The sequence below is a fragment of the Salvelinus fontinalis genome, chromosome 3 (genome assembly GCF_029448725.1).
Source record: "Salvelinus fontinalis isolate EN_2023a chromosome 3, ASM2944872v1, whole genome shotgun sequence".
In the NCBI taxonomy this organism is placed as follows: domain Eukaryota; kingdom Metazoa; phylum Chordata; class Actinopteri; order Salmoniformes; family Salmonidae; genus Salvelinus; species Salvelinus fontinalis.
The window spans coordinates 65,449,338-65,464,337 of NC_074667.1; the positions used below are offsets into that span (position 1 = coordinate 65,449,338).

Here is a 15,000-nt window from a genome sequence, read left to right on the forward strand (position 1 = left end):
AAATATTTTAAATTCTGTACAGGCTTCCTTCTTTTCACTCTGTCATTTAGGTTAGTATTGTGGAGTAACTACAATGTTGTTGATCCATCCTCAGCTTTCTCCTATCACAGCCATCAAACTCTGTAACTGTTTTAAAGTCACCATTGGCCTCTTGGTGAAATCCCTGAGCGGTTTCCTTCCTCTCTGGCCACTGAGTTAGGAAGGACGCCTGTATCTTTGAAGTGACTGGGTGTACTGACACACCATCCAAAGTGTAATTAATTACTTTACCAAAGTGCAAAGGGATATTCAATTTCAGTTATTTTTGTATTTTCACCCCATCTACCAATAGGTGCCCTTCTTTGCGAGGTATTGGAATACCTCCCTGGTCTTTGTGGTTGAATCTGTGTTTGAAATTCACTGCTTGACTGAAAGACCTTACAGATAATTATATGTGTGGGGTACAGAGATGAGGTGTCTGTCACGATCGTCGTAAAGACCAAGGCGCAGAATACATTTAATAAATAGAAACTCACTGAAACAAACAACAATAAACAGCAACGTACGAAACGTGACGCTATACGAATAGTGCAGACAGGCAGCTAAACATAGAACAAGATCTCACAAACACAAAAGGGAAAATGGCTACCTAAATATGATCCCCAATCAGAGACAACGATAAACAGCTGTCTCTGATTGGGAACCATATCAGGCCAACATAGACATACAAAACCCCTAGACATACAACACCCCTAGACATACAAACTAGCGTACCCACCCTAGTCACACCCTGACCTAACCAAAATATAAGAAAAACAGAGATATCTGTGGTCACGGCGTGACCGTGTCATTCAAAAATAATTTATTGCACACAGTGTGAGTCCATGAAAAATTATTTTAATGTTTTATTTCTTTGTATTTAACCTTTATTTAACTAGGCAAGTCAGTTAAGAACAAATTCTTATTTACAATGATGGCCTACCGAAAGGCACAAGGCCTCCTGCGGGGATTATTGCCCCCAGAGTGACTTGCAACTTATGTGACTTGTTAAGCCTATTTTCACTCCTGAACTTATTTAACGAAGGTGTTGAACACTTGAATACTCAGCTTAAATTTTTTATATTAATTTGTGGGGGGAAAAATTGAAGTACATAGTTCTGCTTGACATGATGTGGTATTGCGTGTTGTACACCAGTGACAAAACATCTCAATTTCATCAATGCTAAATTCAGGCTGTAATACAATAACATGTGTAAATAGTAGAACAGCCTGCCTTATTTCAGATTTCTCACTTCCTCACAGGAAGTTTGCTCCAACTTGAGTTCTGTTTTACTCACAGATATAATTCAAACGGTTTTAGAAACTAGAGAGTGTTTTCTATCCAATAGTAATAATAATATGCATATTGTACGAGCAAAAATTGAGTACGAGGCCGTTTAATTTGGGAACGAAATTTTTACAAAGTGAAAATAGCACCCCCTATTGAGAAAAGGTTAAATTCAGGCTGTAATACAATAACATGTGTAAATAGTAAAGGGATGTGAATACTTTCCGTAGGCATATACAAATATACACATGATTTTGTTCCAATACTTTTGGTCACCTAAAACGGGAGGATTATTTCTGGCTATGACTCTGTTATTTACTGTATATCTTAAATATTATTATAAACTGAGTGTACAAACCATTAAGAACTCCTTCCCAGTATTGCGTTAACCCGTCTCCTCCCCTTCATCTACACTGATTGAAGTGTAGGTGACATCACTAAGGGATCATCACCTGGATTCACTTGGTCCAGTCTATGTCATGAAAAGAGCAGGCCTTCCTCTGACACCGCCTGGTATAGTGGTCCTGGAAGACTGGAAGCTTGGCCCCAGTGATGTAGTGGGCCGTAAGCACTATCCTCTGTAGCACCTTGTGGTCGGAAGCCGAGCAGTTGCCATACCAGGCGGTGATGCAACCAGACAGGATGCTCTCGATGGGGCAGCTGTAGAACTTCTTTGAGGATCTGAGGACCCATGCCAAATCTTTTCAGTCTCTTGAGGTGGAATAGGCATTGCCATGCCCTCTTCACGACTGTCTTGGTGTGTTTGGACCATGATAGTTTGTTGGTGATGTGGACACCAAGGAACCTGAAGCTCTGAACCTGCTCCACTACAGCCCAGGCGATGAGAATGCAGGTGTGCTCGGTCCTCCTTTTTCTGTAGTCACGTTGAGGGTGCAGTTGTTTTCCTGGCACCACACTGCCAGGTCTCTGACCTCCTCCCTGTAGGCTGTCTCATCGTTGTCAGTGTTCAGGCCTACCACCGTTATGTCGTCGGCAAATTTAATGATGGTGTTGGAGTCGTGCTTGGCCACGCAGTCGTGAGTGAACAAGGAGTACAGGTGGGGACGCAACTCTGAGGAGCCCCTTGTTGAGGATCAGTGTGGCAGATGTGTTATTACCTACCCTCACCACCTGGGAGCGGCCCATCAGGAAGTCCAGGATCCAGTTGCAGAGGGAGGTGTTTAGTCCCAGCGTCCTTAGCTTAGTGAGGAGCTTTGAGGGCACTATGGTGTTGAACGCATTCTCACGTAAGTGGGAAAGGGAGTGTGGAATGCAATAAAGATCGCATCATCAGTGGATCTGTTGGTGCGGTATGCAAATTGGAGTGGGTCTAGGGTTTCTGGGCTGATGGCGTTTATGTGAGCCGTGACCAGCCTTTCAAAGCACTTCATGGCTACAAATGTGAGTGCTACAGATCAGTAGTCATTTAGCAGGTTACCTTGGTGTTCTTGGGCACAGGGACTATGGTGGTCTGCTTGAAACATGTTGGTATTACAGACTCGGTCAAGGACATACTCGGAGTACACGTCCTGGTACTCCATCTGGCCCTGCGGCCTTGTGAATGTTGACCTGTTTAAAGGTCTTACTCACTTCAGCTACGGAGAGCATAATCACACAGTCGTCCGGAACAGCTGGTGCTCTCGTGCATGCTTCAGTGTTGCTTACCTCGAAGCGTGCATAGAAGTAATTTAGCTCATCTGGTATGATCGTGTCACTGGGCAGGTCGCGGCTGTGCTTTCCTTTGTGGTCTGTAATAGTTTGCAAGCCCTGAAACATCCGACGAGCGCCAGAGCCGGTTTAGTAGGATTCCATCTTAGTCCTGTATTGACGTTGTGCCTGTTTGATGGTTCTCCTGAGGGCATAGTGGGATTTATTATAAGCGTCCGGGTTAGTGTCCCGCTCCTTGAAAGCGGCAGCTCTACCCTTTAGCTCAGTGTGGATGTTGCCTGTAATCGATGGCTTCTGGTTGGGGTATGTACGTGCGGTCACTGTAGGGTCAACTAAACTGGTCAACTAATCTGGTAAGCTAATCTGGTAAACTAAACTGGTAAACTAAACAGGTAAACTAATGTTCCGTAGAGGTGAACCTGTGTGCCACTGGGAACGGAGGCTGCGCTCAGATTGCCAACTGCACCAAGACGTTACCTGGGGAGAGGACCTGCACCTGTCCAGAAGGATACACTGGAGACGGGGTTTGGTGTCTAGGTATGGCGTGTGATTGATTGAGTGATTTAATTCATTAGATCATCAACAGTAGTAGTCTGCTGTTCCAGCCGGAGACAACATAAAACATTATGGAGGACAAAAACACAGTAAAGCCCGAAACTTAGTCAGCAAAATGACACGTGGGCAAAGACTGCCACTTTAGACTCAATGCAATTAAACACAACAACAGTAGCACCAATTACAAATATTTACAACCATATCAACAGCACTGTGTCTCAGGTTAAAAGACTATAATTGATCTGGGCTTAGTTGAGCTTGTCTGGCTTAATGGGCCAATAGAATGGTCCCAAAACTGCAAACCCTGCCCATCTGGTACTCTAAGCAGACTAGACCAAAAGCAAAAGATTTCAAATAGTACTTTAACCATGGCTACGTCCCATATGGAACTCTACCATCAGCCCTTTAACCATGGCTACGTCCCATATGGAACTCTACCATCAGCCCTTTAACCATGGCTACGTCCCATATGGAACTCTACCATCAGCCCTTTAACCATGGCTACGTGCCATATGGAACTCTACCATCAGCCCTTTAACCATGGCTACGTCCCATATGGAACTCTACCATCAGCCCTTTAACCATGGCTACGTCCCATATGGAACTCTACCATCAGCCCTTTAACCATGGCTACGTTCCAAATGGAACTCTACCATCAGCCCTTTAACCATGGCTACGTGCCATATGGAACTCTACCATCAGCCCTTTAACCATGGCTACGTCCCATATGGAACTCTACCATCAGCCCTTTAACCATGGCTACGTCCCATATGGAACTCTACCATCAGCCCTTTAACCATGGCTACGTCCCATATGGAACTCTACCATCAGCCCTTTAACCATGGCTACGTCCCATATGGAACTCTACCATCAGCCCTTTAACCTTGGCTACGTCCCATATGGAACTCCACCATCAGCCCTTTAACAATGGCTACATCCCAAATGGAACACTATTCCCTATTGGGCTCTGGTCAAAAGTAGTGCACTTTATAGGGAACGGGGTGCCATTTAGAATGCATCCCATTACTAACCACTTCAAAACATTCAATGGGAATGGTTATATAAAGGATGAATAAATGAAATACAAACTAACAAATCCCTTGCCTCTAGAACATTCGTTTTCAACCTGTGGTCCTGTACTGCAGGTGGTTTACAATTTGATTTACTTATTTTTAATAGAGATTTTCTTAATTTTGTAAATATTTGTTTTCTTCAAAAAAGTATAACAGTTGGGAGTATTAACGGTATTATAAGAATTTTTACTTTTGACAATGCAAATTGTTTATAATAATAATAGGCCATAATCTGTTACATTTACTGATAACCTTGACTCTGAATTTAACAGGCAAGATATGGTGGTCATCGAGCTTTTGACTGTGATTTAGAAAGGAACGGCTGATCTAAAAAGGGACAATATGATGTTGTGTTTTTTGCAGAGATAGACGGCTGTTTGGTTAACAACGGTGGATGTTCCAGTACTGCAGAGTGCATCAAAACAGGACCAAACCGGGTAAGATTACACTTGTGCGAGTGTCAAATGCTACCCTATTCCCTATTTAATGCACTACTTTTGACCAGTAGTGGACTAGGTATGGAATAAGGTGCCATTGGGGACACAGACACTGCAATAACCTGCGATACCCTGCAACACTACTAGCAACTCCTTGGCAGGTAGAGCTAGTAAGATCCTATTGGCGCATTCTAGAATTTATTTGCATATGGGAACGCCTACTCTGTGAAGTAACTTAATTCCCCTTTGCACTCCGTCTAAACAACGCAATTTGTAGAAACTTTGGCGAAGTGTAAAGTCTACAAAAATGCAGTCCACTCTGTTTGTTACAGATTCTAGTTTTGTAAACAGAAAAAACTGTATGGACATCAACTGTTTCATTGATGAGAAAATGTGCAGAATGTCAGCCAAAACCGATCTCGCTCCATCTTCTCCCACTGCCGGCCACTGGGCTTCCTCTCAACACCATATTTGGTAGCGAGTGAAAACGCCAACCGGATGCTTGGCATTTATATAACTGGTGAAATATCTGGCTCGTTGTACTATCTGTGGTAGTACAGGTGTGACAAAACTAGGGCTTGTAGGACTAGCTTTCTTGTTAACGATGTTCAGAAAGCAGAGCACCACTTTATTATGGACAGACCTCTCCCCCTCTTAGCTACTGTTTCATCAATCTGTTTTGACCATGACAGTTTTACAATCCAGGGTGCAACAAGCAAGTCTTCTCAATTTGCTCAATTTCCACGTTACTCATTACAAGATTTAGTTGAGGTTTAGAATTGAGTGAATAATTTGTCACAAATACAATTATTTTAGTTTTGGAATTTTTTTGTACTTATTACTTGCCACCCATTCTGAAACTGACTGCAGCTCTTTGTTAAGTGTTGCAATGATTTAACTCGCTGTAGTAGCTGACATCTATAGTGTTGAATCATCCGCATACATAGACACACAGGCTTTACTCAGAGCCAGTGGCATGTCAATAGTAAAGATTGAAAAAAGTAAGGGGCCTAGACAGCTGCCCTGGGGAATGCCTGACTCTACCTGGATTATGTTGAGGAGAGGCTTCCATTAAAGAACACCATCTGTGTTGTTAGATAGGTAACTCTTTATCCACAATATAGCAGGGGGTTTAAAACCATAACACGTGGGTTTTTCCAGTAGCAGATTATGCTTCATAAAGTCTAACAAAACAGCTCCAACAATCTTCTAATTAACAATTTGTTACAGTCAATCATCAGTCATTTGTATAAGTGCTCTACATGTTGTGTGCTCTTCCCTGTAAGGGTGCTGAAAGATAATTTGTTTACTGTGAAATAGAATTGTATCTGGTCAAACACATTTGTTTCCAAAAGTTTACTAAGGGTTGGTAACAGGCTGATTGGTAAAGGGGGCTTTACTATTCTACAGTAGCGGAATGACTTTTGCTTCTGTCACGTGTGCTCCCGCTCTTCCCTTCTCCTGGCGCTTGAGGGCGCCAGATTACCCTGCATCACACGCTCCTGCCATCCATCACTAACACCTGCCTTCCCTCGTCAAGCGTATCAGCGATATTGGACTCACCTGGACTCATTCATCACCTGTTTACTTCTTCCCCTATATTTGTCAGTTCCCCAGCTCTGTTCCCCGCTGCTGCATTGTATTGTTTTTGTCTTTGTATTTGTTTCTGACGCTGTTCCTGTCTCGTCTATGCCAGTTATTTATTAAATGTTTACTCCCCGTACCTGCTTCGTCTCTCCAGCGTCATTCCGCGTGACAGCTTCCTTCCAGGCTTAGATTGCTTCCCTTTAGACAGCTTCCCTGTAGGCTTAGATTGAAGAGATGGCCAATAGGAGTGGCAATATTGTCTGCTATCATTCTCAGTCATTTTACGTCCAGGTTGCCAGACCCAGATGGATTGTCATTGTTGATAGAAAACAATACTTGTTTCACCTCTTCCATACTCACTTTGCGGTATTCAAATTTACAATGCTTGTCTTTCATAATTTGGTCAGTTATACATGGATGTGTAGGTTCAAAATTTGTTGCTGGCATGTCATGCCTAGTTTTGCTAATCTTGCCAATGAAAACATAATTAAAGTATTCATCAATATCAGTAGGCTTTGTGATGAATGGGGCCATCTGATTTAATGAATGATGGAGCTGAGTTTTCCTTTTTTGGCCAAAATTGAATTTAATAAGATGTTCTAAAGCTTCTTTTACTATCATTCCTTATTCTTCTTCCTTTTGTTTAGTTTAGTTACATGAGTAACTAAGTGTTCCATCCTGTTTCAGGTTGCGTGTAACTGTTTATCTGGCTACTCTGGGAATGGACATTTCTGCTTCCCGTTCAACCCCTGTCGGATTGTGAGTACCGGAGCATTGTAGTACCACCATGTGCATCCCAAATGCCGCCCTATTCCCTATAGGGTGCACTACTAGGGGCCCATAGGTGCACTACTAGGGGCCCATAGGTGCACTACTAGGGGCCCATAGGTGCACTACTAGGGGCCTATAGGGTGCACTACTAGGGGCCCATAGGTGCACTACTAGGGGCCCATAGGTGCACTACTAGGGGCCTATAGGGTGCACTACTAGGGGCCCATAGGTGCACTACTAGGGGCCCATAGGTGCACTACTAGGGGCCCATAGGTGCACTACTAGGGGCCCATAGGTGCACTACTAGGGGCCCATAGGTGCACTACTAGGGGCCCATAGGTGCACTACTAGGGGCCCATAGGTGCACTACTAGGGGCCCATAGGAGCACTACTAGGGGCCCATAGGTGCACTACTAGGGGCCCATAGGTGCACTACTAGGGGCCCATAGGTGCACTACTAGGGGCCCATAGGTGCACTACTAGGGGCCCATAGGTGCACTACTAGGGGCCCATAGGTGCACTACTAGGGGCACATAGGTGCACTACTAGGGGCCCATAGGTGCACTACTAGGGGCCCATAGGTGCACTACTAGGGGCCCATAGGTGCACTACTAGGGGCCCATAGGTGCACTACTAGGGGCCCATAGGTGCACTACTAGGGGCACATAGGTGCACTACTAGGGGCCCATAGGAGCACTACTAGGGGCCCATAGGTGCACTACTAGGGGCCCATAGGTGCACTACTAGGGGCCCATAGGTGCACTACTAGGGGCCCATAGGTGCACTACTAGGGGCCCATAGGTGCACTACTAGGGGCCCATAGGTGCACTACTAGGGGCACATAGGTGCACTACTAGGGGCCCATAGGAGCACTACTAGGGGCCCATAGGTGCACTACTAGGGGCCCATAGGTGCACTACTAGGGGCCCATAGGTGCACTACTAGGGGCCCATAGGTGCACTACTAGGGGCCCATAGGTGCACTACTAGGGGCCCATAGGTGCACTACTAGGGGCACATAGGTGCACTACTAGGGGCCCATAGGAGCACTACTAGGGGCCCATAGGTGCACTACTAGGGGCCCATAGGTGCACTACTAGGGGCCCATAGGTGCACTACTAGGGGCCCATAGGTGCACTACTAGGGGCCCATAGGTGCACTACTAGGGGCCTATAGGTGCACTACTAGGGGCCCATAGGTGCACTACTAGGGGCCCATAGGTGCACTACTAGGGGCCCATAGGTGCACTACTAGGGGCCCATAGGTGCACTACTAGGGGCCCATAGGTGCACTACTAGGGGCCCATAGGTGCACTACTAGGGGCCCATAGGTGCACTATATAGGGAATAGGGTGGCATTTTAATCAGATCAGACTTGGATTAAATATACACCCAGCGTGTTAAATACGTGACATACTGGAGGTGATTCACCTTGACCGGTGTGTTATATACGTGACATACTGACCAGTGTGTTAAATACGTGACATACTGACCAGTGTGTATATACGTGACATACTGACCAGTGTGTTAAATACGTGACATACTGACCAGTGTGTATATACGTGACATACTGACCAGTGTGTTAAATACGTGACATACTGACCACTACGTGACATACTGACCGGTGTGTTAAATACGTGACATACTGACCACTATGTGACATACTGACCACTATGTGACATACTGACCACTGTGTTAAATACGTGACATACTGACCAGTGTGTTAAATACGTGACATACTGACCACTACGTGACATACTGACCAGTGTGTTAAATACATGACATACTGACCGGTGTGTTAAATACGTGACATACTGACCAGTGTGTTAAATACATGACATACTGACCAGTGTGTTATATACGTGACATACTGACCAGTGTGTATATACATGACATACTGACCAGTGTGTTATATACATGACATACTGACCAGTGTGTTATATACGTGACATACTGACCAGTGTGTATATACATGACATACTGACCAGTGTGTTAAATACGTGACATACTGACCAGTGTGTATATACATGACATACTGACCAGTGTGTTAAATACGTGACATACTGACCAGTGTGTTATATACATGACATACTGACCAGTGTGTTAAATACGTGACATACTGACCAGTGTGTATATACATGACATACTGACCAGTGTGTTATATACGTGACATACTGACCAGTGTGTATATACATGACATACTGACCAGTGTGTATATACATGACATACTGACCAGTGTGTTATATACGTGACATACTGACCAGTGTGTATATACATGACATACTGACCAGTGTGTTAAATACGTGACATACTGACCAGTGTGTATATACATGACATACTGACCAGTGTGTTAAATACGTGACATACTGACCAGTGTGTTAAATACGTGACATACTGACCAGTGTGTTATATACATGACATACTGACCAGTGTGTTAAATACGTGACATACTGACCAGTGTGTTAAATACGTGACATACTGACCAGTGTGTTATATACGTGACATACTGACCAGTGTGTATATACATGACATACTGACCAGTGTGTTAAATACGTGACATACTGACCAGTGTGTATATACATGACATACTGACCAGTGTGTTAAATACGTGACATACTGACCAGTGTGTTATATACATGACATACTGACCAGTGTGTTAAATACGTGACATACTGACCAGTGTGTATATACATGACATACTGACCAGTGTGTTATATACGTGACATACTGACCAGTGTGTATATACATGACATACTGACCAGTGTGTATATACATGACATACTGACCAGTGTGTTATATACGTGACATACTGACCAGTGTGTATATACATGACATACTGACCAGTGTGTTAAATACGTGACATACTGACCAGTGTGTATATACATGACATACTGACCAGTGTGTTAAATACGTGACATACTGACCAGTGTGTTAAATACGTGACATACTGACCAGTGTGTTATATACATGACATACTGACCAGTGTGTTAAATACGTGACATACTGACCAGTGTGTTAAATACGTGACATACTGACCAGTGTGTTATATACGTGACATACTGACCAGTGTGTTAAATACGTGACATACTGACCAGTGTGTTATATACATGACATACTGACCAGTGTGTTAAATACATGACATACTGACCGGTGTGTTAAATACGTGACATACTGACCAGTGTGTTATATACGTGACATACTGACCAGTGTGTTATATACGTGACATACTGACCAGTGTGTTAAATACGTGACATACTGACCGGTGTGTTATATACGTGACATACTGACCAGTGTGTTAAATACGTGACATACTGACCACTACGTGACATACTGACCAGTGTGTTAAATACGTGACATACTGACCAGTGTGTTAAATACGTGACATACTGACCAGTGTGTTAAATACGTGACATACTGACCAGTGTGTTAAATACGTGACATACTGACCGGTGTGTTATATACGTGACATACTGACCAGTGTGTTATATACGTGACATACTGACCGGTGTGTTAAATACGTGACATACTGACCACTATGTGACATACTGACCAGTGTGTTAAATACGTGACATACTGACCACTATGTGACATACTGACCAGTGTGTTAAATACGTGACATACTGACCAGTGTGTTATATACGTGACATACTGACCACTGTGTTATATACGTGACATACTGACCAGTGTGTATATACGTGACATACTGACCAGTGTGTTAAATACGTGACATACTGACCACTACGTGACATACATTTACATTTACATTTAAGTCATTTAGCAGACGCTCTTATCCAGAGCGACTTACAAATTGGTGCATTCACCTTATGACATCCAGTGGAACAGCCACTTTACAATAGTGCATCTAGATCTTTTAAGGGGGGGGGGGGGCAGAAGGATTGCTTTATCCTAGGTATTCCTTGAAGAGGTGGGGTTTCAGGTGTCTCCGGAAGGTGGTGATTGACTCCGCTGTCCTGGCGTCGTGAGGGAGTTTGTTCCACCATTGGGGTGCCAGAGCAGCGAACAGTTTTGACTGGGCTGAGCGGGAACTGTACTTCCTCAGTGGTAGGGAGGCGAGCAGGCCAGAGGTGGATGAACGCAGTGCCCTTGTTTGGGTGTAGGGCCTGATCAGAGCCTGAAGGTACTGAGGTGCCGTTCCCCTCACAGCTCCGTAGGCAAGCACCATGGTCTTGTAGCGGATGCGAGCTTCAACTGGAAGCCAGTGGAGAGAGCGGAGGAGCGGGGTGACGTGAGAGAACTTGGGAAGGTTGAACACCAGCCGGGCTGCGGCGTTCTGGATGAGTTGTAGGGGTTTAATGGCACAGGCAGGGAGCCCAGCCAACAGCGAGTTGCAGTAATCCAGACGGGAGATGACAAGTGCCTGGATTAGGACCTGCGCCGCTTCCTGTGTGAGGCAGGGTCGTACTCTGCGGATGTTGTAGAGCATGAACCTACAGGAACGGGCCACCGCCTTGATGTTGGTGGAGAACGACAGGGTGTTGTCCAGGATCACGCCAAGGTTCTTAGCGCTCTGGGAGGAGGACACAATGGAGTTGTCAACCGTGATGGCGAGATCATGGAACGGACAGTCCTTCCCCGGGAGGAAGAGCAGCTCCGTCTTGCCGAGGTTCAGCTTGAGGTGGTGATCCGTCATCCACACTGATATGTCTGCCAGACATGCAGAGATGCGATTCGCCACCTGGTCATCAGAAGGGGGAAAGGAGAAGATTAATTGTGTGTCGTCTGCATAGCAATGATAGGAGAGACCATGTGAGGTTATGACAGAGCCAAGTGACTTGGTGTATAGCGAGAATAGGAGAGGGCCTAGAACAGAGCCCTGGGGGACACCAGTGGTGAGAGCGCGTGGTGAGGAGACAGATTCTCGCCACGCCACCTGGTAGGAGCGACCTGTCAGGTAGGACGCAATCCAAGCGTGGGCCGCGCCGGAGATGCCCAACTCGGAGAGGGTGGAGAGGAGGATCTGATGGTTCACAGTATCGAAGGCAGCCGATAGGTCTAGAAGGATGAGAGCAGAGGAGAGAGAGTTAGCTTTAGCAGTGCGGAGCGCCTCCGTGATACAGAGAAGAGCAGTCTCAGTTGAGTGACTAGTCTTGAAACCTGACTGATTTGGATCAAGAAGGTCATTCTGAGAGAGATAGCAGGAGAGCTGGCCAAGGACGGCACGTTCAAGAGTTTTGGAGAGAAAAGAAAGAAGGGATACTGGTCTGTAGTTGTTGACATCGGAGGGATCGAGTGTAGGTTTTTTCAGAAGGGGTGCAACTCTCGCTCTCTTGAAGACGGAAGGGACGTAGCCAGCGGTCAAGGATGAGTTGATGAGCGAGGTGAGGTAAGGTAGAAGGTCTCCGGAAATGGTCTGGAGGAGAGAGGAGGGGATAGGGTCAAGCGGGCAGGTTGTTGGGCGGCCGGCCGTCACAAGACGCGAGATTTCATCTGGAGAGAGAGGGGAGAAAGAGGTCAAAGCACAGGGTTGGGCAGTGTGAGCAGAACCAGCGGTGTCGTTTGACTTAGCAAACGAGGATCGGATGTCGTCGACCTTCTTTTCAAAATGGTTGACGAAGTCGTCTGCAGAGAGGGAGGAGGGGGGGGGGGAGGGGGAGGAGGATTCAGGAGGGAGGAGAAGGTGGCAAAGAGCTTCCTAGGGTTAGAGGCAGATGCTTGGAATTTAGAGTGGTAGAAAGTGGCTTTAGCAGCAGAGACAGAAGAGGAAAATGTAGAGAGGAGGGAGTGAAAGGATGCCAGGTCCGCAGGGAGGCGAGTTTTCCTCCATTTCCGCTCGGCTGCCCGGAGCCCTGTTCTGTGAGCTCGCAATGAGTCGTCGAGCCACGGAGCGGGAGGGGAGGACCGAGCCGGCCTGGAGGATAGGGGACATAGAGAGTCAAAGGATGCAGAAAGGGAGGAGAGGAGGGTTGAGGAGGCAGAATCAGGAGATAGGTTGGAGAAGGTTTGGGCAGAGGGAAGAGATGATAGGATGGAAGAGGAGAGAGTAGCGGGGGAGAGAGAGCGGAGGTTGGGACGGCGCGATACCATCCGAGTAGGGGCAGTGTGGGAAGTGTTGGATGAGAGCGAGAGGGAAAAGGATACAAGGTAGTGGTCGGAGACTTGGAGGGGAGTTGCAATGAGGTTAGTGGAAGAACAGCATCTAGTAAAGATGAGGTCAAGCGTATTGCCAGCCTTGTGAGTAGGGGGGGAAGGTGAGAGGGTGAGGTCAAAAGAGGAGAGGAGTGGGAAGAAGGAGGCAGAGAGGAATGAGTCAAAGGTAGACATGGGGAGGTTAAAGTCACCCAGAACTGTGAGAGGTGAGCCGTCCTCAGGAAAGGAGCTTATCAAGGCATCAAGCTCATTGATGAACTCTCCAAGGGAACCTGGAGGGCGATAAATGATAAGGATGTTAAGCTTGAAAGGGCTGGTAACTGTGACAGCATGGAATTCAAAGGAGGCGATAGACAGATGGGTAAGGGGAGAAAGAGAGAATGACCACTTGGGAGAGATGAGGATCCCGGTGCCACCACCCCGCTGACCAGAAGGTCTCGGGGTGTGCGAGAACACATGGGCAGACGAAGAGAGAGCAGTAGGAGTAGCAGTGTTATCTGTGGTGAGCCATGTTTCCGTCAGTGCCAGGAAGTCGAGGGACTGGAGGGACGCATAGGCTGAGATGAGCTCTGCCTTGTTGGCCGCAGATCGGCAGTTCCAGAGGCCACCGGAGACCTGGAACTCCACGTGGGTCGTGCGGGCTGGGACCACCAGGTTAGGGTGGGCGCGGCCACGCGGTGTGAAGCGTTTGTATGGTCTGTGCAGAGAGGAGAGAACAGGGATAGACAGACACATGGTTGACAGGCTACAGAAGAGGCTACGCTAATGCAATGGAGATTAGAATGACAAGTGGGCTACACGTCTCGAATGTTCAGAAAGTTAAGCTTACGTTGCAAAAAAATAAAAATAAAATACAAGATCTTATTGACTAAAATGATATAGTACTGCTGGCTGGTGAAGTAGCCTGGCTAGCAGTGGCTACGTTGTTGAAAGTGAAGCTGGCTAGGTAACCTCGACAATTTCACTAAATTTCTCTAAACTACACAATTATCATGGATACAAGGACAGCAAAGACAACTAGCTAACACTACGCTAATCAAGTCGTCCCGTTGTAGTGTAAGTTTCTACAGTGCTGCTATTCGGTAGAAGTTGGCTAGCTAGCAGTGTTGGCTAGGTAGGAGGACGGCAGCGCGGCAGGCGAAAAATAGCTGGCTAGCTAACCGATAATTACTCAAAGCTACACAATTATCTTAGATAAAAAGATAGCAAAGAAAACTATGTAGCTAGCTAACACTACACAAGTCAAGTCGTTCCGTTGTAATGTAATCGTTTCTACCGTGCTGCTAATCGGTGGCTAGCTGGCTAGTTAGCAGGGTTGACTACGTTACGTTACGTTAGGGCGAGAATACCTGGCTAGCGAACCTCAGCGAACCTTGATAACTACACAAGTATCACCGATACAAAGACGGCTATGGAGCCAGCTAAGTAGCTAGCTAAGATCGAACAAATACAAATCAAAGATAGCAAAGACAACTGTGTAGTCAGCCAACACTACAC

The 15,000-nt window shown here is 46.1% G+C and overlaps 1 protein-coding gene across 1 annotated transcript in view; it reads left to right on the forward strand.

Moving 5' to 3' along the window:
• stab1 (stabilin 1) overlaps nucleotides 1–15,000 on the forward strand; it is a 174,734-nt gene that overhangs the window by 101,759 nt on the left and 57,975 nt on the right. The window contains exons 42-44 of the mRNA XM_055917813.1: nucleotides 3,386–3,511; nucleotides 4,966–5,039; nucleotides 7,314–7,385. Of these exons, the coding sequence (XP_055773788.1) occupies nucleotides 3,386–3,511; nucleotides 4,966–5,039; nucleotides 7,314–7,385 (272 nt within the window). The remainder of the gene's footprint in view (nucleotides 1–3,385; nucleotides 3,512–4,965; nucleotides 5,040–7,313; nucleotides 7,386–15,000) is intronic.